Source organism: Larimichthys crocea, chromosome XXI, assembly GCF_000972845.2.
Source record: "Larimichthys crocea isolate SSNF chromosome XXI, L_crocea_2.0, whole genome shotgun sequence".
NCBI lineage: Eukaryota > Metazoa > Chordata > Actinopteri > Sciaenidae > Larimichthys > Larimichthys crocea.
The window spans coordinates 19,081,422-19,107,516 of record NC_040031.1 but is presented as its reverse complement, the minus strand read 5'-3'; the positions used below and the strand labels follow the sequence as shown (position 1 = coordinate 19,107,516).

The following is a 26,095-nucleotide window of genomic DNA, read 5'->3' as shown; positions in this document are numbered from 1 at the left end:
CATGTCAACACACAGGGTATAAACAAGCTGAAAGATGAAAGACAAAAAACTTGTATTGTCTGTGATTAATATATGGGGCACACAATCCATGTAATCCCAGTGCAACTACAAGGTTTACTTTAAGACCTGCAGAGTTGCACATCTTTCATAGTACAAAAGAACAAAGACATTTTCAAAACATATGTGGGACTGGAGGGGCAAAATGCTGACATCCACTTGCAAGATGGATGGTTTTAGCTCTTACCGAGAGATCTTTTCCTGCCCACTTGCATTCATCTCTCCTGGTGGGAGAAGCTGGCCAAGGGATCTGCAACAAAAACACAGTTCCTGTACATGTTAGAAAAGAATCATCCCCTCCTAGAATCAGTTTTTACAGAGCGACTCATTCCAGCTACAGCTTGTGTGCATGCAGGTGTATATATGAGGGCTGAAGGGGTCACAACGCGATTTGTTATCCACTTTGTTTCAGTTTACTTCATTATTCATCCAGGTGTGCAGAGAGCAGCTAACATGCCTGGCACAGCGTGTGATCGTGTGCGACAGCCCTGGTCTGAAATATTCATGAGGCACTTTTCTGTAGAAATAGAAAAGAAAGTCCCAAGATACCCGAGCACCTGACTAGCAATTTAGATGGAGATGCACACTCGAGGCAGACATTAAGTTCGTCAGAAAAGGACTTACAGTCATAATAAATGGATAAACAGATGAAACCACCAAACAGGCAGACTGAAAATCAAACATTGCTTTTTACCTGTACATAGTCTCTGCTGACATTGAGGAGGTTAAAAGAGAAGATGTGGTCCTTGGCTCCCACCACAAGTCTCCCTTTCTCCTCATCCAACAGGAAGGTGTGGTAAGCCGAACTGTTGGCCAGGCCTTCAAACGTCACAAGATTGTTAGACTCCAACATGTCTGCAGACAAAAATGGAAAGAAAAGTGATGATCAGCATAATATGATAATAACTTTGTGAAAATCACAGTAACTGTGGGCAGCATGAAAGAAAAATCCATCAGGTCAATATTTATTTCAATTATTTTATTACATTTCCAAGGGCTGCTTGAAAGACATAGCCTTAGAAAACTTTCAACATTTCCAACCACCTAGAATTACTGTGACCACAGGTTCACCTCTCCATTCACTGGTCTGCCTGGTGCTATGATGTGCCAAATACACTGACAGATTGAGGATCACTGCTTTATACCGTGAGAGTACACTAGTGAATGCGTAAACAATGTTACATGAGTTTGTTTTGGCTACAGTATATCCCTAATAGACTAACAGCCCGCTTCTTTTTTTTGTCAATGCCTCCTTTGCTGCTTTTTTATATGTTATTTTTTTCTGTAAATGTTGTGTTGTTGTTGTAAAAGCTTCCATTCCCTTTACAAATGTCAGGGTCTGTAAATTGTACAGCTTGGCCAAGCAAAGCAACTGACAGATAGTGAAGAACCACTGCCAAGCCAAATTGGACCGGGCAGGTAATGCCAGCATTGGGAGCCAATGATCAAATTGTCTGCATGGGGAAGTGACCTTGACCAAAGCAGCCAAGCAGAACTTGGTACATTCACAGTGGAAAACAGGGAGGAATATGTAATGTCATATGACTCTGCTAATATTTCATAGTCCAAACTACAGGATTACTTTAAACCACAACAGCTATTAGGATACGTTACTATGGGCTACAGCTCACATTTTGCAGTGTAATGCAATGGTCTGCCAAGTCTGGCAAAGAAGCTACATTAGCTGTCACAGCAGAAAGCCAGACTTGTCACAAACAGACATTGAGGATCTCATTACTGTAACGACCTCTAAAGGTGGCATTATGGCGATGGCATTATAACACCTTTTGTGTAGCATGTGCATACGCACACACACACATTCATGCTCTGTTCTTCTCACATTTTGTTCTCACCCGCAAAGTCTAACCACACTATGACGCCCTCCCATTGACCACCCACACAAAAGGGTAGAGAGTTATGGAACAGAGGAAAACTGGTTCCATTGGTGCTCTCTCTCTCTTTTTCAGGGAGTAAATAACAAAAACGTTCATGAATGTTTTAGCAAGGAAAATGCCCCCTCTCTAAAGTGTGTCAGAACCCAAGAGAATGAAAGGACAGGAGCTAGAGCAAAGCTGGTATAAAAGAAAAGAAAATTGAAAATGTGAGGGTATCATCCTAGCCGTGTTTCCATCCAAATGTATTGCAAATTTGAACCTGAATTATTTGTTTTAAATCATTTATAACAAGCACTTTGAAGTGCAGAAAACATGATGGAAACATGGCATTTCTGTTTGTTTTATGTGTTTGTGTGAGGAGGGTTACATCATATTTGTGTGGAGCTATCATGAGTGTATTATAGAGCCATGGAAGCAATGAGGAAACTTTTGGAGCTCAAACAGCTAATCAGTCATGTGAGTTATATGCTTTATTTATATATATATATATTTATATATTATTATTTATATATTTATTTTTTAAGTGTTTCCATCCACCATTAAGTGCATCAACCGCCTCAAGCAAATATATAAATAATAATAATAATAATAATAATAATAAAATATATATTCTAGAAATAATTACTACATACATATCATAATTATTATTTGGCCTCAATGAAAATCAAATATATATTTTGTATTATAATGTACTTCAGTTGTTTTAAATAAGGGGCTTTGGAGAGTTTATGGGTATAATAGTATGCTGGTAACAATAGCCAATAACAGGAAGAAAAATATAAAATGTTGTGAGATAAATAAAAAATAAGAATAAGCTGGATTTGACAAAAGAAAAATGTTAACAGGTGAAGAAACACAGCTGTGAGAGAGAAAGGAAAAAAACTAAATCCTCTTGGCTCCAGTTCCAAACCTCCTTGTCTGCATGTAACAGTTTGGCTCTGACAGTCAGTCTAACATAACTTGCTTTTTTCACATACAATAAATCCATGCACACACGTGTGAATGTGCACTCACATGCACACTATTGTAAACTGGATGGTAATATACAATGGGTTGACACCCAGTCTTTATTGTCATTGTCTTGGTGATTTAGTTGGTTTCCTGTGCCTCAGCGCTGATGGGGAGAGATTTAGACAGTCTCCTAAATATAAACTCACAGTCCTGTGTGACCCAGCCCTCGGGCTCTCTGACTCCCCACCTCAAAGTCTTCTAAGAAGAATCTAAAGCTGACTTAATAAGTCCATGGGGATTTGAAAGTATTCTTGAAGTTGTAAAGAACAGATCTCGTCTGTATCCACTCAGATATATAGTTGGACTGATTCCAAACCAAAAGCAGCCAAAAGCTGGTTAAGACATACAGTAGTAATTCAAGCCATTTTTTTATGAATAACTCTAAAAGTTTTATTTAGGATTCAGAAGTGCTTCCAGATATTTATATTTGTATTTGTATTTGTAATTTGTATCGGTGCCTTTACATGTATGTAAATCTGAATAAAGTTTTGTTTGATTTGAGACAAATTACAATAAAGTATTTTGTTATGTTTTATTGGGTAGATTATCTTGATAAATAATTCGATTTTATGAAGGGATTATTGGGCTGCACATAAACTAGCCACTGGAAAGAAGCTCAAGGTCATAAAAAGTTGCACTAAAAGTATTACTTTGCCCAGTCCAAAGCTGCGTCCCAGATTTATGTTCCTCTGTAGCCTTGGTGATCAATCATTAGTGGATCTACTCTAAGCCCTTCACTGACAACACAATAACACCCGCCTGATACCTCTGACCCTTTTTCACCTGCACCAAGGCTGCATTTGTGTGTGGGAGGAAAAGATGAAGTTGCCATCCTCCGCGTATAATATTTTACTATTGCTCTTATACCTGACACCTATCAAAAATAATTATACGCACACTCATTCAAAAATGCACATTGATGCGCTACCTGGAAAAGCAAAAGAAAGATCCTTTCTACTCCTTAAAACAAACAGTGAACAATACAAACAGTGTATCTGTGTAATTACTACATAATCACGTCATTTAAAGGAAATAAGTAATTGCCCATAGAGTGATCTGCTTGTTTTATAAACAGCGAGGTGTCATGGATGTGTCTGTAGGGAGATTGCACAGACACGATGACTGCAATTCATTTCTCCTTAAACCACATCCCTCTGTGAGAGAATGGAGAAGAGCATCACCACATCCACCCGCCATACACATACACTGTGGTTTGTAAAAATTGTCTATGGGAGTAGTGTCCATGGCAACAGACCATTCAACAGAGACTACTGCTAAGTTATTAAAAGCTATTCATCCAGAGACAGATACTCTATGGGTATTGTGTGTGAATCTCTGTCTGTATGTGTGTTTATGGAGCATGCAGTGATGTGTGGTATCGGAAAGAAACAGGATGTTTCGAAGTAATGCCAAAGGTAGTATTCTAATACATGTCTGAACTAGCATCCCCTCATGGTAAATATACAATGGATACAGTGGCCTGTTCCTCCCATTTAACCTGAAAATTTGAACCAATATCGAGCAAATTCGGTATGATACACTGCTAGCCCTAGAAAAAGGTTTTTGTAGAAGTAACATGGTTTAATGTTGTGCTAAATAGGACATGCTTTGCTCTTTAACACTTTCACACAGACAAACAAACAGGCAGACAGAAAGATAGAGCCATAAAGACAGGTGGATAGGCAAATGTGTGACCTGTAACAGGTGGCAGCTGCTGCCCTGCCATATTTTACAAATTTTCTCTTTTTCCCAGTAACTGTTGAAGTAGGTCTGTCAAGAATCCTGCAAATGCCACTTTTTACCAGCTGTTTTTTGCCTACTTTCTCTTTTGTGTCTTTTCCTCCCCCATTTATTTTAATGATAATAATAAAAAAAACAATTATACCATATATCCTACCTTTTCCTGTCAGTCTCTCTCTAAATCTCTCTCACCCCTACTATATTCTGTAACAATGAATTTGTGAGTGAAGGACAGAGAGAGAGAGCAGAAGAGCAAGAGTGAAAACGGAAAGTGAGAGAGAAAGAGATAGAGAGTGAGAGTGAGAGAGATAAGGGGGCAGATGGAATGGATGCAAAGAATCAACAGTCCCATGTGAGACTGATAAAAATAAACTCTTTTAGCCTACATTCTCTCCGTCTTTCTCTCTTTCTCTTTCTCGCCTGGAGGGCACAGGGAGTGTTATCTAAGTGCTTCCTAAGAAAAAGCAGAAACACGTCTTAACAATAACCCACGTGTGGCCGCACTGTATATGGGAACACTGATGTTTGGCCCTGGTTCAGTAGCTTCAGTGATGTTCATCGTTCTCATGACTGAGTGAATGGTTGCACACTGACAAAACACAACGTATCACTGATTCATCCATACCTGAGGGAAAACAGCACAAAGCTTCATCAGTTAAATAATTTGTTCAGTGTCAAGCAGACTTAATTACATATCTAGTACTGGGCAATAATTCAAGATAGATAGATAGATAGATAGATAGATAGATAGATAGATAGATAGTAGTATGAAGTTGTTTAACACAGTTAATGTATCATGTAAAACAAAGTTTGCTGCATTTCACTTTAATCATTCTAAAGGTGATTTTGTATATATTTGCCTTGCCATATTGATATGGGGAAATGTTAATATTCAATGAGATGATATTGACTTAAACCATACTGCCTAGCCTTAAATGACACTATGCCTTGTTTGTTAGCCATTAGCCATGGGCACTGCAGATTATGTAAGTGTATGAGTGAATTTATTTTTGGGTTGTCTTACTTTGCTGAAAGTACAGATGATGACTGAGTCAAATGACTACAAAGATTTCTCTTTGAGCTCCTGAAGAAAACAAACCAAAAACTAAGCACTGCTAAACAAATCCTGAACATGCTGCCAGTTGGAGGGAATGAGACTATTCAGAACCAGAGAAAAGCCTCCAGAGTGTATAGAATACCTTCCTATGGCCATTCAGGGCCATTTAGAGTCTATACTGTACACATCAAGAGAAACCCAACTCCACTCCTAAGATTCTTAACGTGCTATTGGATTAAAAGTCTCTCAGAGACCTTATCCATTCTCCAGCACTGATTAAAAGTCACTTTACTCCACAATGAAAACAAGAATAACACAAAAACAAAAACAGCTGAATGCATGACTATGAGAAGAAGAATGTCAATGACACGAAGGAATTCCTACTGTAGTTTCAATTTTCTTGGCTCTTTTCCTCCTTGGTATTTGAGAGAAAGAATTTAGTTAGGCTGCTGTGAATGTATTTGCCTGTATGTGTGTGTGGATATGTGTATGCACTAGTGTGCAAGCACTTGGCTCTGCTCAGGAAAGGGGTGGACAGGTCGAAGAGAAGCACTACTTTTGGCAGTACACCCACATCCTATAAAATCGAAGTACCCTCTCTTCCATTCCCTGGACAGTAAACAACATGCGTTCTACTTCTTGTGACCCATAAACGATCAAACCATATGAATCTCTGTAAACTCTCTCGAGGATCCATTTGCCCCTAGGGTATGAATCGATTTCAGTTTATGTCAAAGTATAACATATGTGAAGTGACACCATGGTGCCGTGGTGCACTGTAAACTTGTGGCCTACCAACACCTCATCATCACCCAGTCACTTAGTTGTTGATACAGTTGGTCAGTTGGCTCATGTTTAGGTAGCCATGGGGTACCATTATTATCTTTCCCCCTACTCCACTGCCCTTCTGCCCCTCAACTCTCGCTTTCAAAGATCTATTGGAATCTCCTGAGGTTCATTCAGGAGGTTTGGGATGCGTGTGTGGTTGGTCAGGGAAGTTGGTATGTTTGCTTTAGAGAGCCTAACTGTGTTCATTGGGGCTCATACTGTGGGGGAGCAGGCTGCTGGTCAGGTTCACGCTTTCGAGACAAACACTTCCCTGCTATGTTCATAGGAGTTAAGTCTTCAGTAGACTCAAAAACATGTGGACGTTTGAGGATGCCTACACGCACCCTCCCACACACACACATACACACATTTATTTGGACGCACATGGATTTTCCCAGTATTCCCAGTGACCTACAGGGGTCAGAGTTCCTTCCCCTCACAGTCTCATGCGTCACTGATCAGATGTTCCTTGCTCATGACTGGGCATCTTCTCAGGCTGTCTAGGTAGGTACTGTTCTGTGAATCATCTGATTTCTTCCTTTCCATAAGTAAATTTGAGTCTGTTTCAGCTATCACAGGGGGAATAAATAATTTATGAGATAATATAAATGATTCATAATGCAGTAATCCCATGTCACTTGCCTAATGGGACTTACGGTGGATAATGTTTGATGAAATTCTACAGTATTATATGAATAATATTTCCACTACATTGCAGGCATGAAAATGATACCTGCCCACTATCCTCCTAAGCCAGGGATGGTGCCAAATATTGTCGCCACCAGCTGAAATGTGAATGAGGTCTAATGGAAATATTGAATGTGGAGATGGCAGCCAAATAACCAAGCTGGCCAGATTGCTACCTGAAGGCCTGACTTTTAATAGAGATATCACTGCATGGGCGTGTTTCACCAAACTGACAGCATGTTGTTTTAAATGACTGATACGCACACAGGTATCATTAGCTATCTACAGATGGCCATGTATTTATGTGTGTGTGTGTGCAAACATGTGTGTGAGTGTATGTGTGTGTGTGTGTGCGCGCGCATGCTTGTGTATGTGTGTGTGCGTGTGTATAATTATGGATCTCCCAGTGCTGAGTGAGAAACATTTCTCTTTGGGAAAGCCATCTGCTGAAACAGACCTGCACCATTCATCCTGAGTATAATTACCATGCAGGAAAAAACGGAGCGGTAAAATGACATCCAGGGAAAAAAAAAGAAAGGGAGAGAGGGATAAATGATGCTCAACTGCCAGGGAGTCAATGTCTGGCACTACTTTTCATTGCAAAACTGACAACAGCAATTGATCGAAACAGGGACAGAGAGACAGGAAGAGAGTGCATCAGAGACAGACTTCTGTAATAAAGAGTCAGACAGGAGCACCTCCTCTGATTTGGCAAGTGAAGTTACTTTCCTAAATCCTACTAAAATGTATTCTAGTGAATTATTCATTATCATTCATTCCTATTTATTAGTCCCAACTGATTGTTTTACAGAACCAATTTAGTACTCTTTATTTTAACACTGCCACAAGATTTCCATGGAACGACACCTTTTTATAGTGTCCTAGTGGAACATGGACACTATATTTGGGAGAGTTATCTGCATGACTTCAATGAACATTAAATGTTAATTTGCTTTTTACACACCACACAACCAGAACATAGATATCTTTCAACTACATTACGTTTGTACTTTTTCAGGCACTTCAAAGGTATATCTAGGATCTCACAGTTATTACAACTTATAGACACTATAGACACTGGCAATCCCTTCATCAATACAGTACATCAAATGCAGTTTGGGCATCAACATCTACATGATCAAGAGGCAAGACTTTAGGACAAAGTAAAGTAAATAGTAAAGAGATTAATCATTTAGAGAAATGACCATTTATGAGAGACAAAACAAATGCAATGAACTCACCTTTATAGGAGAGTTTTAGTCTGGGAACGTTGTTCTTGGTCTGTTGGGTTCCACTGCCCTCCGTCCTGAGCAAAACTACCCCGCACAGCAGCATAAAGCTGCCCCAGAGAGAGCCCATGGTCCTGGGGCAATAGAGGCCAGCGAGGTCCTTTAAATACACGCCTCCAGTGCGGTCAGTCTCGGATCTTGAGTAGTAAAAGAAATGCCGGTTGAAGAAATGTTCCTGCTGTCCAGTGATTACGAATAAATGTTGGTGGATCAGACCGGTTCTCAGCAGGTCACATCCACTGCCAAATGAAAAACCCTTTCCTGTTCCAGGGGTCAAAAGACAAAATTAGAGTCCAACTCCAGGGGAGACAGAACCTGCAAAGCAGAGTTGGGGGTTATGGGTCAATGTCACTTCAAGGGAGCCTCCCACACTAGTAAGTCCAAGGTAAACTTAACTAAACTAAGCACAAATAAGAAATCTTCACCATACTAAATGCCGGGAAGAGTGAAAGGGTCTGAGTATCACTGCCATAGTTTTCCGTCCTTGCATGCAGCCACGTCTAAACAACCATCCACGTTATTGCTGAGTCTCTACCTCAAGCTTAAGAGAGAAAAAACAGGTCCAGTTTGTTTCAGCTGTTAATCCAGTCTGCTTGGTAAGCACAATCTGCACGGACTCTCTTTCCCTCTTTCACTCTATTTTTCTATCTACCTCTTTCTCTCTCTCTCTCTCTCTCTGTCTACTTAACACTGCTCTGGACTAGTTCAGCCCCACTCAGCGCAGCTCTGCCCTGTCCCCACAGCACAAGGCACACAGTGCAACTGAGAACAGCTGAGGCAGACAGCATAGTCAGAGTGTGTGTGTGTGTGTGTGTGTGGGTGTGTGTGTGTGTGTGTGTGAGAGAGAGAGAGCGAGAGAGAGAGAGAGAGGAAGAGAGAGAGAGAGAGAGAGAGGATTAAGAAAGAAGAGAGTGCAGTGTAGGTGGTAGAGAGGGTGAGAGAGCATAGAAAGCATGATAAAAAAGAAAACAGTGAAAGCAAAAGTAGTAGGAGTAGGAAAGGTGAGGGCAAGGCAAGAGGTTAGAAAGAGTATGAAAATGGGAAAACACATGAAAGCAGAACATTCGTAGGCAAAACAAAATATATATATTTTTTTTCAATATAGAGGAGACCTAAAACCTTTTTTTTTATTTAGATTTTGCAGCGTTAAAAAACAATTAACAAAACAGTTTATTTAGATTTTGCAGCGTTAAAAAACAATTAACAAAACAGAGTAGCACACAATCCACATTATGTATTTTTTTTCAACTCAATACTTCATGTTGATTAGCTTTAGGAAAATCTTCTTTACCTTCCCTCTATACTCAATTATGCACAAGATCTCTTTCATCACTCTTTCTTTTTTTTATGCATTTTAGAATTTATAATTTTATGCATTACACAGCTGTTAGGATTAGCTGCTGTAATTCACTTTTATTTTGTTGTGTCTGTCCTGCACTGTTCCTTTATCTGTTACTTAAGAACTAAAGAACGGCATAATACTGAAAGGAATCCATTTTACAGTGATCTATCTATGGTCCCACATGACCAACAGTATCATAAATTAAGTTATACATAATTTATTACCTCACTTGTGCTCTTGTCCAAATGCATTATGCTCTTAAGTTATTTTAAATAAATCACTACGTTATGTGGTTTAAAATCTACTACAGATTATTTATTTATGTATCAGGGAAGAATAATCAAATCAAGAATAACAGTACAAATTAAATAGAGTTTTCCCAGTTGAGTGAGGAAGCCAGACAGTAAGACTGGAGATCATGCCAACTGCATGCTATTTAAGTGGCTCCTTTTCAATCTAGTTTACCCGAGTCTGATGGATTAGTTGTGAAGCTGACGTTACAGCTTGTAGCTACTAGAACTATCTGAACAAATATGGTTATATAGAGACAAATACATCTTGTCAGGCTCATCTGTCTGGTGATGGCGCCACTTAAGTTTCAACAATCACATGGGTGAACAAAATATTAAGTTGTTTTCAAGCTTAATTTAATTTTCAAGCTGAGTCTGGGGAAAGTATGACAAATCTCATTCTGTGAAACAGAACTGAGTAAAAAACATCATTCCCAGGATGAGATACAGAACAGTAAGTTGACCACATTTGGGCACTGACATGAACAAGTGTAATCAAATCTCTATTAACAGCAATAAATCTCTCAGTTTAAGCTTGTCTTGTTGAAAAGCCTGTACGTGCCGCACACAAATAATCCACTTTAAAACATTACAAAACCAGATTAACCATTTTAAATAGTCACTCAAAGACGAAGGCAGATTGATAGGGCATTTATTGGCTACTCCATCATAGTCTGAAGGGGTGTTCCCTGTCTTTTCTCTTAAACCGTCCCAAATGAGATGTCAATCTTACTCTAAACAGCAGCCCCTCAGTGAGCTGATTCCTTCTCGTGGTGAATGATAATGACTTTAGTGGCAATGGTGTGGTTAAGATCTCTAACAGGCAGTATCCATCTGGATAAAGAGCCATCAGACAGTGGGAGGAGAGCTGAACTAATCCTGTAGTGAGTGGATGGGCCTCACGGTTATGCTAATGTGAGCTGGCGCTTGGAGGTTCCAGGGAGAACACTGGAGACTATGGGGAACAAGTGTCACGCCACAGTCTCTGCTTCCCAAACAGACTGGATTAGGGACTGGAACAGACAGATTCCTTTCTTTGCTATGTGGGATTGGCAGTGTTGACGCACTAGTTCATTATTCCAAGGATCATGTAACACAATCTGCCATAACTAAGGCCAGACGGAGCGATTGTTTGAGGTGAATTAGGATTGAATGGCCCACTTGAGAATGTTACTCCACACTTCTACTGGCCATACTCCTTGCATGTTGATATCTGCTAAGTGTTTTCGTGCATTTGTTCAAGTGTCAAGTGGATAGCAGCAACTATAACCTCTTGTAATGTATGTCACATCAATTATACCATCTAAACTCTTAGTTGAAGTGCTGTCACTTATGATTCTTTTTGATTCTTATCAAAAATGCATATGCAGACTTGAGAATGGGCTGATAAAAACTCCTGGCCCCTACTCAAAGAAGAAGAAGAAGAAAAAAAAAAAGACGATGGTGGGAATGCCCCAGTTCCTGACATAGGCGAGGTATTCAGAGCTTCCAACTCAAGAGTTCTTCACTTGTTCACTGAACCCTCTCAGTTCACATCTTGTTCTAACTCATTCATTCCATGCACTCACTCTAACTTTTTCTCTTGATCTTTTTCATTTCTCTACTTTAGTCTTGCTCTTCATCAAATCTCATTTAGTTGTTTTTCTCTGCACGTTGCCTTCCAGTTTCAATTTCTTCTTCAGCTTTTTACAAAATTATTGAACAGTGTCCTCCTTTACCTCTGAGCTTAACTATGGTTAAAAAATATACTAAATAACATTGGTCCAATAATAAGAGAGACATGTCCTTGACTATGTGTGGGTTTTTACAGAACCAAAAGCAACTTGGGTCTTTCAAGGAGCTGCCCCTTTCTGAAGCACCAATTTAGCCTTGTAGTCTCAACTCTTCTGTTCAGTAAAACAGTGCCTAGAGCCTAGAGTACTTTGACCATCTCAAAGTTCATCAACTCATATGTGCAAGTGCACTAGGAGAGGGGAGGACTTCTTTAATGGTATGTTTAAAAGTGGGGCTGACAAGGGCTGTGGAGTAGCAACAGTAGTGGAGGAGATCTGTCGATATCCAATGAGAGCTGGAGCCCCCCATGAGTTCATTCAGACCTCTTTAAACAATTCTTTCCCCACCTCACCACACCTCCTGCCCACACAAGTACACCCCCAACCCTCAGATCTCTCAACACACAAGCTGCTTTCCTCTTCTGCCTCTCTCGGAGCATCACCTCCCCCTACTCCACACCAAGCACATACATTAACCCCCATCTGCTGCCATGTCTCTCCATGCCTCTACCCCACACCAAAAATCCTTTCCATCACTTTCTCCATTCCTCCCTTTTTCTGTTTCATCCTCCCTGACCTCCACCTACTCTCCACAAGCCTGGGAACATAATCCCCTAAATGAGAGGATTTGGCTCAGCAAAATGAACCACAAGCCCAAGACAAGCAAATTAACCACATTTGCCGCCCACCTACCCTTTACAATATCAGCCTGCATAGTTTACCCCTGCATCCACCCACCCAGCTGTAGTTAAGATTAGCTTCACAGTGAGTGATTGGAACAGGCAGCATGCAAGAAAAAAGCAAAAAAACAAAAGAAAAACTCACACCCGGAAAAAGTGCATGAATAAAAACTATCAAGAGTAATGTTACGGGTTTAAGTACAGAATAGCCTGTATAGAATGGTTTCAGAAAATGATTAGTCAAGGCATTCATGTTCCATCTGACTATAATTCTTCTCAGTGGAATAACTTACCTCAAGAGAATTTAAATACTATTGTATAACATTGTATTCCCATGCATGCAGTGACGCAGTTTGCCCCACTGCCATGGATATTAGGTTGCTGCCTATGACAGGACTGATGTATTGGCATTGTGGTTATTATGGGCATAAACACACACACACATATATACACACAAAGCATTGATGGAAGCCAGCTGTGTGATCCAGCAAGTCTTGGTATGAAGAAAAACGGGACCTTTCTTCACATTGGTAGCTACTGGAATCAGCTCAAATCCTCACTAACTTACCCCAGGGGCATCTGTGAGACGATATACAAGAAAAACACATCAGATCTGACCACTGCTGAACACTAGTAGTACTATTTAAAATACTCATTGGGAGAGAAAATCATACTTGAGTGCATCTGTCAGTGCTGTCATCAAACAAAAAGCAGAAAAACTGTTTTCCACTCAAACTCTGCTATGTATGCAGACTTCTGAGGGTATGGCATAAATAGACACAGTATCCTGTGCACTATTCATGACTGAATAAACCACATGCTGTTGGTGATTTAGTCTTTCTTAATAAAAAATGGATGAAAAATACAACAAAAACCCCAGAGTTATGAATAAATTACTGAGAACAGTGCATTGTCTTCATCACCGAAGCAACCACACCCTTATTGTGGTAAACAGAGGGTCGGCTATGGCAAACCTTAGAGTTTGGCAGGTCATATGACAATGCAGGGAAAACACACAACCTGTAATCACATCAAACTTTGAAAAATAGTCCTACAACATTCTCAAATTTCACTACATATTGACGAGAATGCAAATTTAATTTGAACAACATTGCTTCTCTAGAGCACAACACCACTTTGCCAAGACACATGGTCTGTTTGAATGTGCCTCACTCTTTAACCAGCCACATGAATTTATCATCATCCATCAATATTTCAACCTTCAGGCTACCTGCATCTCACCTCCACAGGGAATAACAAAAACACAGAGCCTCTTTCTGACTAACATGTAGCGTCCCAGAGATTACACGAACAAGGACGGGCTGTGACAGTATCATATACTGGTAGAAATAAGGTCACACGGTATAGAAATAATCAGTAGAAATTTCAAGACATATTTTCTTTTCACCTTGGGTTAGATAAGGCACCATGTAGAAAAATGCAAGTGAGCAGAGGCACTGGATGATATATGAACACAATATGACATTTGTGACCAGAACTTTTGATGGCTTCATTAAAAGCCTAAAAAGCCACACAGCGCAAATGTAATGTGATACTTTTTGTTTGCCTTCCTTCTTGGAGGTTAGAGTGCAGGGTCAGCTGCAGTACACTGGCCTTAGCTGGTAGCATTTCAGGATTTTGCTCAGTATTTCAGCAGTGTGGACTCTTGGCAGGACAAGCCTCTGTAAGCACCTTAAATTTCAACTTTTCACAGATATATTAATGGTATTTAGCGACAGGTAGAAGTGTTGTGCAGCACCACTTGGCAGGCACCTTTAATTTTCTTGACATGCTTAGATTTCTGGAGGAGTTACATTTATAGTGATCTACTATCATGGAGAATCTGTTTCTGTATTTATCCTAACTGAGGTTTTATGATTAGGAGATACAAACCAGACATACAGTGCAGATTAAGTCATGCGCCATTTCTGCCTTAGCTATCTATTAATGCATTAACTAGAGAATAATATTAGTGCTATTGCTTCGTTAAAAAGAAACCATCACACGCACTCTATGATCCTGTATGACTTTTCCAAATATAGTTTCATAAACTGATCTGGACACTGTAAACTATTCCGCTTATGGCTTGCTGATGATTATCTGCACTGATCCTGATAGCACACAAAACACTTCCTTTCTAGGAAAAGTTGGAAAGACAAGTTAAAGAAAATACTGTGGTCAAGAAACAATGCAACAATGGTGAGACACACACATCTGATACAAAGTTTGAACTTTGTGGAAACTCTATTTCATAACTTACATTGTTTAGGCTATTTGACTCCAACATCTGTCACACATTGTCTATTTTACAGGGTTTGTAAATCTGGTGCAGTTTTGTAGATTTACTGTACAAAAGTAATAAAACACTTGAGAATAAGATACGTTTCCAAAGCTGATGTGTCAGAGCAGAGTCTCGCTTTCTAGGGAGAGGAGGGGTTAATGGTTCAGAGAAGCAGTTACAATGTGCGTTCCTGTTAACATTGTGTGTGTGGTGCGTGTGTGTGCATGTGTGGTAGAAACAGACGAGCTGAAACTCATCGGTGATGCTGTTTATTGACTCAGCTCAGAGTGACAGCAGTCTAGACATCACAGCTCACTTCCTTCACACTATAACAAACCAAACTGATATGACCATCATGCTTCACTTTCTGTTTCCCTGCCACACTCCTGGTGGTTAAAACGACAAGCCCTGTGTAGTTTTAAGTGTGAAGAGGAACATTTTTGAAAAGAGACAGAGCACTAGTACTTCTGCAAACCATTGCCCAGCATGTAATGATATACCTTCTGGAAGCAGACATAACAATAACTTCTTTTATACAAACATGACAGACTAGTCTATTTTAACTGTGGGCAGTGCCAATGGCAAAGTAGTTAGCAAGAACACAAGAGCCACTGTTTCTCAAGTTTCGAAGGTTCAAACCTGCTGATACACTATTCTTAGCTCAGAGGCGTCTTCCCCTGCTTACCCATCTTTGCCAATTCATACAGAACCTAGAAATAAAAATCAACATTCAGTATTTTCTAATGATTTTGCTCCATGAGAAACAAATTGTGACTGTTTAAAGGGAAGTACTCTGAATGTAAATTTACTCAACATGGTATGATGGGACTTATTGTGGGTTAAAGGTTAGACTTCATTAAAAACCAATACTGAAGATTTGAGATTATACCTCTGTTGAGTCTTTGATCAGGAAAGAAGGGGTCAGCTAAAAGCCTGTGTCACTCTGGGTTAAGCCTCACCTCTAAGCCTGTAACTCCAGTAGTCTGAAAACAATATCTGTCATCAGTGAAGTCAAAACATGAACAGAACTAAAACTGTTAAAATCACCAGCAAAATATATAGATCTAATAGATCTGTCAGAATAGTTCTTCTTCTTATGCTTTAATGTTTATCATGCTTGCGCTTACTTCCCAAAGACTATATATGTTGAATGTCACGCACCTTGGTGCATTTTAATCAAATTGCTTGCCACTGCTGACCCCAGAATGTGCACATCAGCAGTGTCAGTTGAGCCCATAAACATTGTGTCTTCTGACATTTAAGGATGGATTAACTGACCTTGTCAATAGCAGGGGGGATCTAGGGGAAGGACGGGTTTGATCGATTGATCTGGGGTGTCTATTTTAATGGGGCTTCTGGTGTTAAGCTGAGGTCAAACAGAAGAGATCCATGAGCCTCCAGCCTTGCACCCAGATTTATTCTTTCAGTCAGAACCTTGACACTGACATAAACCCAATAATTCCCATTCAGCCTTGGACTGTTCTCTCCTTACTGAATACAGTCTACCTACTCTATAAAACGGAGGGTCACAAACAATAAAGGGAGTTAGAGAAAGAATGGAGGATAAAACATAATACCAACAAAACTGAAAAAGAAGAAAAAGTGTGAAAAGGGACAAAGAAAGTTAAGAGGGAAGAGAATAAGCTACATCTACAGGTGAACATCGATCACTACAAAGTTCACTCTGTCACTGTGCAAAAGCATCATAGATTGAGGTCATAGCTGCATGTCTCTATCAGCACTCTCAACATAACCTGATATGAGAAGCATTGCATTATGAGTTTCTGCTTTGACAGTGATGAGACCAAAGAAAGGGCTTCTGTGTCAGCCCACATTGCCCCGTATATACAGTAAACCAACAGACAACAACCTCTGGCTGATGTCTTCTGTCATTCTTTGCTTTCTTGTTCACACCTCTCTGCCCCTATCTTGTCTGTGTCTGTCTATACTCATCCAGACAACTTCCAGTGTTCTGTAGCTCCAGCTAGAAGCTCGCTTCGCCGAAGCCCTGGGGAGGCTGATAAAACAGCACCAATTCCACACTAATTAGTCAAGAGGAAATTGCACCTCATTTTGGCTTATTGCTGGACACGTAGCAGAAATGTGACACGACATGTCTTTCATCCTACCCAGTCGGCCCAGGTGTTGACTCTAAACTAACCATGGTACATTCCCATCATTTTTCAAGAATAAAGATATATTTCAATAGAATGATTTTTTCCATGATTCCAACATTTTTCCATGTAAAACTCCACCCTTCATTCAACCTCAGACTTCTGAAACTCTCCCTCAACTACAGGTATGTCTTTACATAACACATGCTTTGACTTCTGCAGCAGTCTGCCAGGTGCAGCTATATAATTTTAACAAGATTTTTAACGTCCGGCTCATAAATAATCTTGTGGCAAGTAGCATTTAGGATTAATGTTCCATTTGTATAATGACTTGCCCCAATCAGAGCCTTGCAGTGACCCTAATATTTCATTGATGTAAACACTTCATGCAAACTTGTTTTGAACAGATCAAATTTCATGTCACATAAAAAGTGTTTATCAAAATGAGTACCCTGCAGACAAAAACAAGTCATCATGAAAGGAAAGTGTGTTTAGTTTCACTTCTAAGTAGAAAGCCTGCATTCCTGTAAGTTAATATACGGCACTCACTGACTACGAAGAGTTTCTGCTCCAAATTAGGTTGGGAGGACCCCTACAACCAGCAGAAAGAGAAAGGAGTATTATTGTATAACCCCCCTTAGCTAAAGTATCAATAACTGCCGGGCTTGCCATGGTTGAATGAGACAGCCTGTTACCTGGAGGGAAGAGAGAAACAACACATATCTTTCTCTCAATCTCTGATTACAGCACTGATAGCAAGCACTCGACACAGAAGCAATGTCAGTACTGCAAGAGTAAAGAGGCGTGCATAAATCAAAAAGAGAAGAGAAGAGAAGAGAAGAGAAGAGAAGAGAAGAGAAGAGAAGAGCTAACAGCATCCTCTTTTGTTAAAATATGTGTAGAAATTGGTCCAGCTGTCCTATTAAGCAGAAGCTTCGATCCAGAAACTCATGCCCAGGATGGAACCCTTGGCCCAGCTTTTGGTACCCAGTGTATCACGCCACATTAGTCAGACACCAGCCACTGCCAAGGCATCAAACAAAACACAGCCAATGCTCTCCAAGTTTAAAAACTCATTTATACACCCCTCCTATTTCCAATCCCTTTATCTCAATCTCATCCAAGCCTCATGTTGTACTGCTTGGGTGCCCATAGATGTATAATCTTAAATGACCCATGGGTGAACGAAGTTGAATGCAACCGTAGTTACAGTAAGTGGACACATTCTGGTAATGCTGCTGATTGAATACAAACATTCCGTGTCCGTCTGTGCCCCTTTGACCTCCATGCTCACTTGCTCTGCCTCACTGGCCATGATCACACAGGGTGCCCAGCCTGCCATGGAACATGGAACATGTAAACATGGATTTAAATGATTGTTAAAGAAGGTTTAGTTTTCTGATTCTAGTTATGTACAGTGTTCAAGTTTCCGCTTCATATTCTAGCTACAAAGCCATCTGTATGTGAATAACAACCCTGGATAAAAAATGTCAGTCTCTCCAGTGTTAATGATGTGCTTTCTTTTGGAGATGGATTTCAAACTAAGCCAGTGCCAAACCTCGTACCACAGCTGAATATTTGTGCCTTGTTTGTTTAAAACAATCAAATTGAGTGGAAAAAGGACACACTGAACTTCACCATGTGGAACATGTAACAAAGCATAATTGAGAACACAATGTTAGCTACATTGTTAAATTGAGTAATTAACAAAACCCGCAGCAGTGTATTATCATGCTTGGCTCCTTCTCTCTCTGGTATGTGGTCTGCCATGCTGCTGCATAATGTATTGTGTTGCAGTAAGCAGTAAATGAGAAGAAGCAGCTTAATTCCTTCTCAATATTATCTCAAAAGTATAACTCCTGGGGTACATGGACAATATTATACAACAGAACAATAAGAATGTTATGAACAAACACAAGCACCCAAGCGTATTTATGATTTATATTCATGATTTGTAATATTTCTTTATGCCACAGCTCTCGCATGAGGCTTCTATTCTTGTTACCTTTTTTAAATAAAGGGATTAGGCAGCTTTTGGAGACACAAGTGACCTTTTGACTGCTGTCACTCACACCTGCACAGACAAGCTTATCATAATCCAGCCACACCCTTTCACCGGCACCCCATGGGGAGGAAGGTCAGCAGTGTAAGGGGGAGGAGTGGGAATTAATGGCACACTTAGAGAGTCTTCTGCAAACAAAGTGAAACTCACCTCAGGACATCAGGGTCATTATAACACTCAACTCTACTAAGTTTGTCACCTTCCATTCCTAAACAGGATAGAGGGGAAATAAATACCCTAAAGCTCTGTTCTTTACAATGTTTACCTATAAGGCATCCATACACTGTCACACAGTCAATAAATATTCTCATTTGACCATGCCGTTTTTACTAGATAATTGCACTCTATCTGTGCCACTGCTGTTGTTTCAGATGGAACTGCTGGCAAGTTGTAAAAATGTGACTGAAGCAGCAGTGCTGAGTGTACCAGGTCATTCAGATACAGCTTGAAAAAGGAATAATAATGGAACCATATTATAGCACCAAAGTCAAGTACAACAAGGCAGTATGTGAAGCATAGATGTTGCAATGCAGAAAGCTGAAAGATTCAGGGTGAGTAAGAACAGTTTAGCTAGATGTCTAACAAGCTACCTAATAGATAGTACATTAGATGAGTGAAGATAGCAGCTCTACATACTCTGACAGGTACAGTCCCATGGTTGTCATCCATACCATTTAATATGGGATTGTTCCGCACTGAAAAATAAAACTGTCACTTGACTGAATCTATACAGGATGCAATTTGTCCTGCACACTCTACTCTAACTGTCTTGGAACAACATGTGAAAGAATGAAACCAAAAGAGTTTAATGAGGCATAATGGCGAAGTATTAAATTAGAATGACAGACAAAAAAATGTAAGCTTTTTAAAATGTTGGCAATTACCTCAAATGCAACTCCATTCATTAAAAAAAAGAGACTATCCAGATGCACAACTGAACTGCAAATTGACCACCAGTGGATGAGTCCTGTCACTAGACATATTTTGTATAGTGAATTGTCCACGCTATTAGTTATTTTGACAGGCCATTTTACATTAAGCCATGTCTATGATGATGTTTTAATTCTTAAATGATGCAACTGTGCTTTACTTCATATTTATTGTTCCTTTTATGTAGACCAATTACAGTGTTTTCCCACATGACTAATTAGCAAGCTATATTGATCAATTCGTCACTGACTTCAGTTTGTTGATCTGATTGGTCGAAGTTTTCATGATAGACAGAGTTGACAATGACAATGACAATGACTGTCCAGCTTAGTGTCAATGGAAGTGCATGATGTTGGTTGATTCGCTCAAAAAATTCAAAGCACTTTAATTACAAAATCTTAAAATCCTTCATTTAATTATTGATGAACCGACGTGTTTCAAGAGTCTTCATCAGGACAAGAATCACTTGTTCAATAGTGCAGGTCAGGTTAACATTATGCAGCTAAAGCAACAACAAGCTACAGGCTACTTTTCCTGCTGGCCTGTGTGACATTGCTACAGAATTGAATTGATGATGTTGATCTCTAAAAGTACTGAGGTAAGCTAAAGAAAATTAACTTCCCTCAAAGTCTCCCCTAATGTCAATCTCTAAGATAAACCAGCTGGATGGCACTTTAATGTCTAATTTCCAGGCACGTCATTCTGCAATAAAAGCAGATAAGAGTGATAACAGAGAAGCAGGAGATAACATGTTAATGGGTGTAACAGACATGTCGATTCATCAAGTCTTAATTAGTCTTACCTTCATTAACTTTATCTTAATAAGGCTGTGCTAAAATTAATGACTCATTTAGCTAATTAGGATATCTGCGTGTGTGTGTGTGTGTGTATAATGTGGTGCCTTGGAGCAACTTTAGCAAATGCCAAATAATCACTTAAGTTAATTTAATAAGGCTTTGTCCTTCAATGACAAAGGCTGAGTAACCACAGAGGGTTTCACTCGCTCAGTTTTTCTTGGAATGTTTGGTGAGTGTGTGTGCGTGCGTGCATGCGCAGGCATGTCTGCATGTCTCAGTGAATGTGTGCACTATGGGGTGTGATGGGGGTGTGATGGGTAATATATAGGAACATGCCCAGATCCCCTGTTCCTCCACGCTGCCTGCACTTACAGAAAAGGGTGAATCTGATACTTTGTCACAGTTTGCAAACAGAAGCGTCCGGTGGGGCAGAGGGGCTCACCCAAGGGGTCAGCAAGCATGAACTCACGGAGAGCACATCTGTGTCAGCACCAAGAGGGCTTTTGGGTGGGGAGGATGATGTGTAGCTGTGACTAAAGAGGTGAGCACTGGAAAAAGAAATCGAGAGAGGATGAGGGAATTTTAAAAAGAGTCTCCAAATTGAAACAGGGAGCAAGTAATCCTGAAAAAGGAGGGATGTGGTGAGTGGAGGAAGCAAAGGAGAAGCAGATGGAGGCTCAAGAAAAAATACACAGAAGCTCTTAGAAATCTCCAGTTTAGCCTAACGCAGTAAACAAATACCTTACTGCAAATTGCACAAGCACATGTTTGGTCTAAATCAAACTTGTGTTATTTTCAAGATGAAAGGCGGCTGCAAAAGAAAACTTGTTGCTCACAATCAGGCAGATCCATTAGTTGGGGCAGAGGGGGGGTCACTTGAAAGAAATCTGAGCTGGTGTGAAGGGGGTAGTTTTCCAAGATAACCTTTGAGATAGTATCTGACAGTGAGTGAAAGACTAGACACACTTGAGGTACATTATCACACTGATGTAAGCTAAAATGAGGATTGTGTTTCAACGATAACCAACAAATCTGTCAAATTTAATACAATATTATAGGTTAAAAAAAAACACTGTTGTATAATAAAGTTGCAGTCAAATGACACAACAACATTTGTGTAGGATCTGCATTGATCTGTTGGACAGATCGATATCAAAGGCATCAACACTGACACTGCATTGTTTTCCAACAGTAGGATCCATTAAAATAACCCTTTAAATATAAAAAGTGTCCACTCCGACCTGTGTGTTAAAATACAGATTCTTATTTGATTCAGTTGCTACTAAACTATAATAATATCTTCACCTACTGTCAAGAAATGATCATAGTGCAACATGTTTCACCAGTTTCCTTCTCAATGAATCACCCAAAAATGGCACATTAAATGCATAATTTGTTTTTCTAATCTTTCATGGGAAATATTGCCAATTGTACAATTGAATAGCACTAATTTGTTCACACATGACCCACTGTATTACAGTTCATTTGCAGAGACAAAGGGAGTATCTATGTGATTTTTTTGCAATCACTGAATTATTCACAATAACATGTATTTACAATAATATGGGTTTTGGTATTGGTAATATTGAAAACAAAATATGCTTATATCATGATCATCATTTACTGGAAGACTTTCCTCTTTTGTTTTTCTTACTAACAAACATTAAGCACTATTTACATAGAGGTACTAATTAGATCAGTTCTCCTGCACAGCTCTGTAATCATCTGGTTCCTGTTATAACAGTCATGGTGACTAATCAGATATGATTTCATACCATATAACAGAACTTGGCTGAGTGTGTTCATTTAAATTGTGCTATGACAATATTTCTTCCAAAACGTCACAGGGGAAACTCATTTATTTAACACACAGTCAGTATAACTGTGTAACAAGCAATTTATTATCTTATTATATTATCAATAAAATGTTAAAGTTAAAAATAATAATACTTGCTATTATTTATGAATCAGATCCATCACTTATTGTAACTGAAAATAATATTGATAAGTTAACAACAATAACCTACATAATCGTACTGATAAGTTAAGCATCAGTCCATTTTCAACATAGAAACATCAAATGTACTGCTATAACAGTAAGCTATTGAGCTAGTAGTAAGCTGATTAACACGGTAGCTGTGAGCCAAAGATCGTCTTTTAAAATCTTGTTTGAAGCAACATTGTGTAACTTTTCTGCCATTAAATCATTTTGATGATACACTGACATGTAATCAAGTGAATGGTGTCTCTGTCATTCCCACTCTGTGCCCCTAATGTCTGTTCTCACACTATTTAACTTTGTGCTCTGGGTGCTCTTTGTGCTTGATCACCCGCGAGAAGTACGTAATGCTTAACGGCACTTGTCGTTTTGTAAAACTGGATCATATATTACAGAGAAAATGTCTTCTGCTTTCCCTCTGATGTCCTTGTATAAAAGGCATTTCTACAATATCAGACTGGACTCATCGACTGCTATAGACATGACCCACACTTTTTTTAGTTCTTCACACAGCATTTCAAAACCATCTGTAGCTAGAATTTCAACCCTGCAAATCGTTGAAGTGTCATGCAGACGGGTACATTTTAAATAGCTGATGTCACACTAATTTTAGTTTTGTCGTTATTTACCTCTTACATGTCTGTGAATGGCCTTTTCAAAGGGAAGGGGTTTTGAAATGTGACTAAGTGTGGTCAGAACGCACATGAGAAAACTATTATTTGTGAAAGATATGATTGCTGATGTTCAATCAGCTCATGTGTAACTCTCAACAAAGATAGGAATATTCTGAGATGACTTACCCATGGCTCACAGGACACCAATTAAGGGGCCAGACAAGATTAGTTATACCGTACAATGTGTCGCCTTTCAGTGTGTGTTATCATATTTTTATTTATTTATTTAGGGGTCATGTCTGTTGAACATTAGCAGTTTATAGGTTATAACCACATGCCACAGCTCACAGTAATCAAATACAGAAATCCCAGATATAATTCAATTAATTATATTTGGGTAATTTTCCAAACTCTGGAAATTATTAAAAGCAACTGCTGCTTATGCCAAATAAAACCTTCACATATCCTCAGCTCGCATAGTGCACTATAGTATAGCACAGTAAGAGAAAACCCCAACGTTTTCTTTGAGAATACCTTTGTCAACTTCTTACTCAGCAGATTATTGACTGATTCTGTCTGCACCCTTAATCAAGAGTCTTTAGTGAGAGAAATATTTAACTACCAGCAAGCATTCAAAAGGAATGCCTGTTCATAATGAAGCCATAATTACCACCCAGGATTTGCTGTTCATGCTAGTAACAGACTGTGGTGGGAGTAAACTAGTGTCCCCCCCCCCCTTTTTTTTTTTTGCGCTATCTAAAGGCTCAATTAGCCCTTTGCACGCTGACCCTAAAGCTGTGTGTGAAAAGTGTGTAATGAGAGGAAATAGCATAAGTGACTCCCCTGCTTTTTGCCACCCTATGTGATGACAATAGACAGTGGGGGAAGCTATATTTCCAGTTGTATTTAACAGACTTGTTGTTGGCAGTTTTAAGGTGTAGCTCCACTACACCAATATTATTCTAAGTCCTTATAGCTATTTTATAGTGTGCTCAGAGAAATTTCAAACGCACAACATAACTTCCCTGACTGAACTCATTTCTCTCTCTTCCTTTCAAGCTTGTACAAGCACGAGCTGTTTTCTCTCGCTACAGTTATGTTTTTGCATATTTACCATTCGCCACATTTTTCTTGGGATCTGTTTGAATTTTACAGGATATGGTTGAGCAGTAGCAGAAGAGTTATGCTAACCCCTCTTAACCTCACCTCCATGTGGTAACGGTCAGCTACACTTAATGAGAGGTATTCTGTTGCATTGTGCCCAGAGAAACAAAAACCACGTGCAAGATTCTGGCTTTGCAACAGCTGACCATGTGAGGGGAAAAATCTAGACTAAATGTCAGGAGACAATGCATTTTCAGTGCGAGCTGGCCCAAATATAATGCCTCAACAGAGATTCAGCACTTTGTGTATCCCAGAAAACAGGCTGCAGCCTTGCAGGAGCTGGGACACCGATCATGACTGATCTGCTTTGTTTGTTAAATTCGCAATCATGCATGTAGCTTTGATTCCATAATGTGCAAAAAATTAAAATCTGTCACTCCCTCTTTTGGTTGTGGTTTTCTTTCATTATGAGCTGTTAGTTTGTCAATATTTAGGTAGGGAGTGGTCTTGTTGAAGAGAGTAGTCTGTTCATCCTCTCTCTCTCCTGAGACGGGGCAGCTGTGCTCTATCTATTTCTCCCTAATGGTGTGTGCATCTGTGTTTGTGTGTATGTGTTACAGTATTTTGGACGTGCATGAGCCACTGTCAGCACCTTTAACTAGTCCCCACAGTGCAGCATGGCAGTAAATAAGCTTTCACGCCTTTCAACCTCTCACTTAAGAGAACACATCCCTGTACATAGCTTTTAATTAGGGACTTTAAAGATCAGTGTAAACACAGAGAGATGGTAAGGAATAACATCCTTCGGAGTACTGCACAATTTATACAAGCTATTTGTAGCATTATGTGTTGCCTTTAATTTTTCTGATTAACTTTTGTCAGCATACATTATCACAATGCACCCCAATCAGCTGATTTGAATTATTTCACAGACTTATACAGTTTTATATGTCATTGGTGCAGATATTTAGGAGTTTGGGTAACCTATCCTCTAGTTGCTGATGGTCAGATATAGATAAACTGCACTGAGTCATGCTGGGGGTATTTTAAGACATCATCAGGTTACAGAAGCATGATATCTGATCAAAGATCCTCAGTCATTAAAGGCATACGGTAGGTGCAGGGTGCACTTGCAGGTTTGTGTATGTGTCTGTGGAAGTGTGTGCGTGTAGTGTATGTGCTCGCAAACTCGCTCAACAAAAACTAAAAGCAAGCGTTAATTTGATCATCAGTCATGGTCTGTAGTCTCTGTCGTTGATCATGAAATATCTGAAGGAATTTTGATTTCTTTAAGTATTCAAATAAATACTGCCAGTTTGAAATATGGCTCCGGAAAACAGCTAAACAAATATTAAAATGCAAAACATGTTGTCATATTGAAGAGATTTCCTCAAGCTTCACACCTAAAGGAAACACAAGAGCTATGAGTGTTTTCCGCTGCTGTCTAACTCCAGACCAATATGCTAATTATGAGACTCTACAGACTTTCATAAAAGCCTTGAGTTTATTACCGAACACTGAACACTTCATAATTTTATGAACTGGG

At 39.5% G+C, this 26,095-nt stretch overlaps 1 protein-coding gene across 5 annotated transcripts in view; it reads right to left on the bottom strand.

The window, feature by feature from the left end:
• sema3ab (sema domain, immunoglobulin domain (Ig), short basic domain, secreted, (semaphorin) 3Ab) overlaps nucleotides 1-26,095 on the bottom strand; it is a 57,446-nt gene that overhangs the window by 14,900 nt on the left and 16,451 nt on the right. For 2 of the 5 annotated variants that reach the window (XM_019273945.2, XM_019273947.2), the window contains exons 2-4: nucleotides 8,517-8,879; nucleotides 752-912; nucleotides 245-307 (exon numbers count right to left, since the gene is read on the bottom strand). In XM_019273945.2, the coding sequence (XP_019129490.2) occupies nucleotides 245-307; nucleotides 752-912; nucleotides 8,517-8,634 (342 nt within the window). In that variant the 5' untranslated portion in view covers nucleotides 8,635-8,879. Of the gene's footprint in view, nucleotides 1-244; nucleotides 308-751; nucleotides 913-8,516; nucleotides 9,333-26,095 lie in introns of those variants that run through there. The other 3 variants (XM_019273937.2, XM_019273952.2, XM_010729761.3) reach the window with 2 other exon arrangements.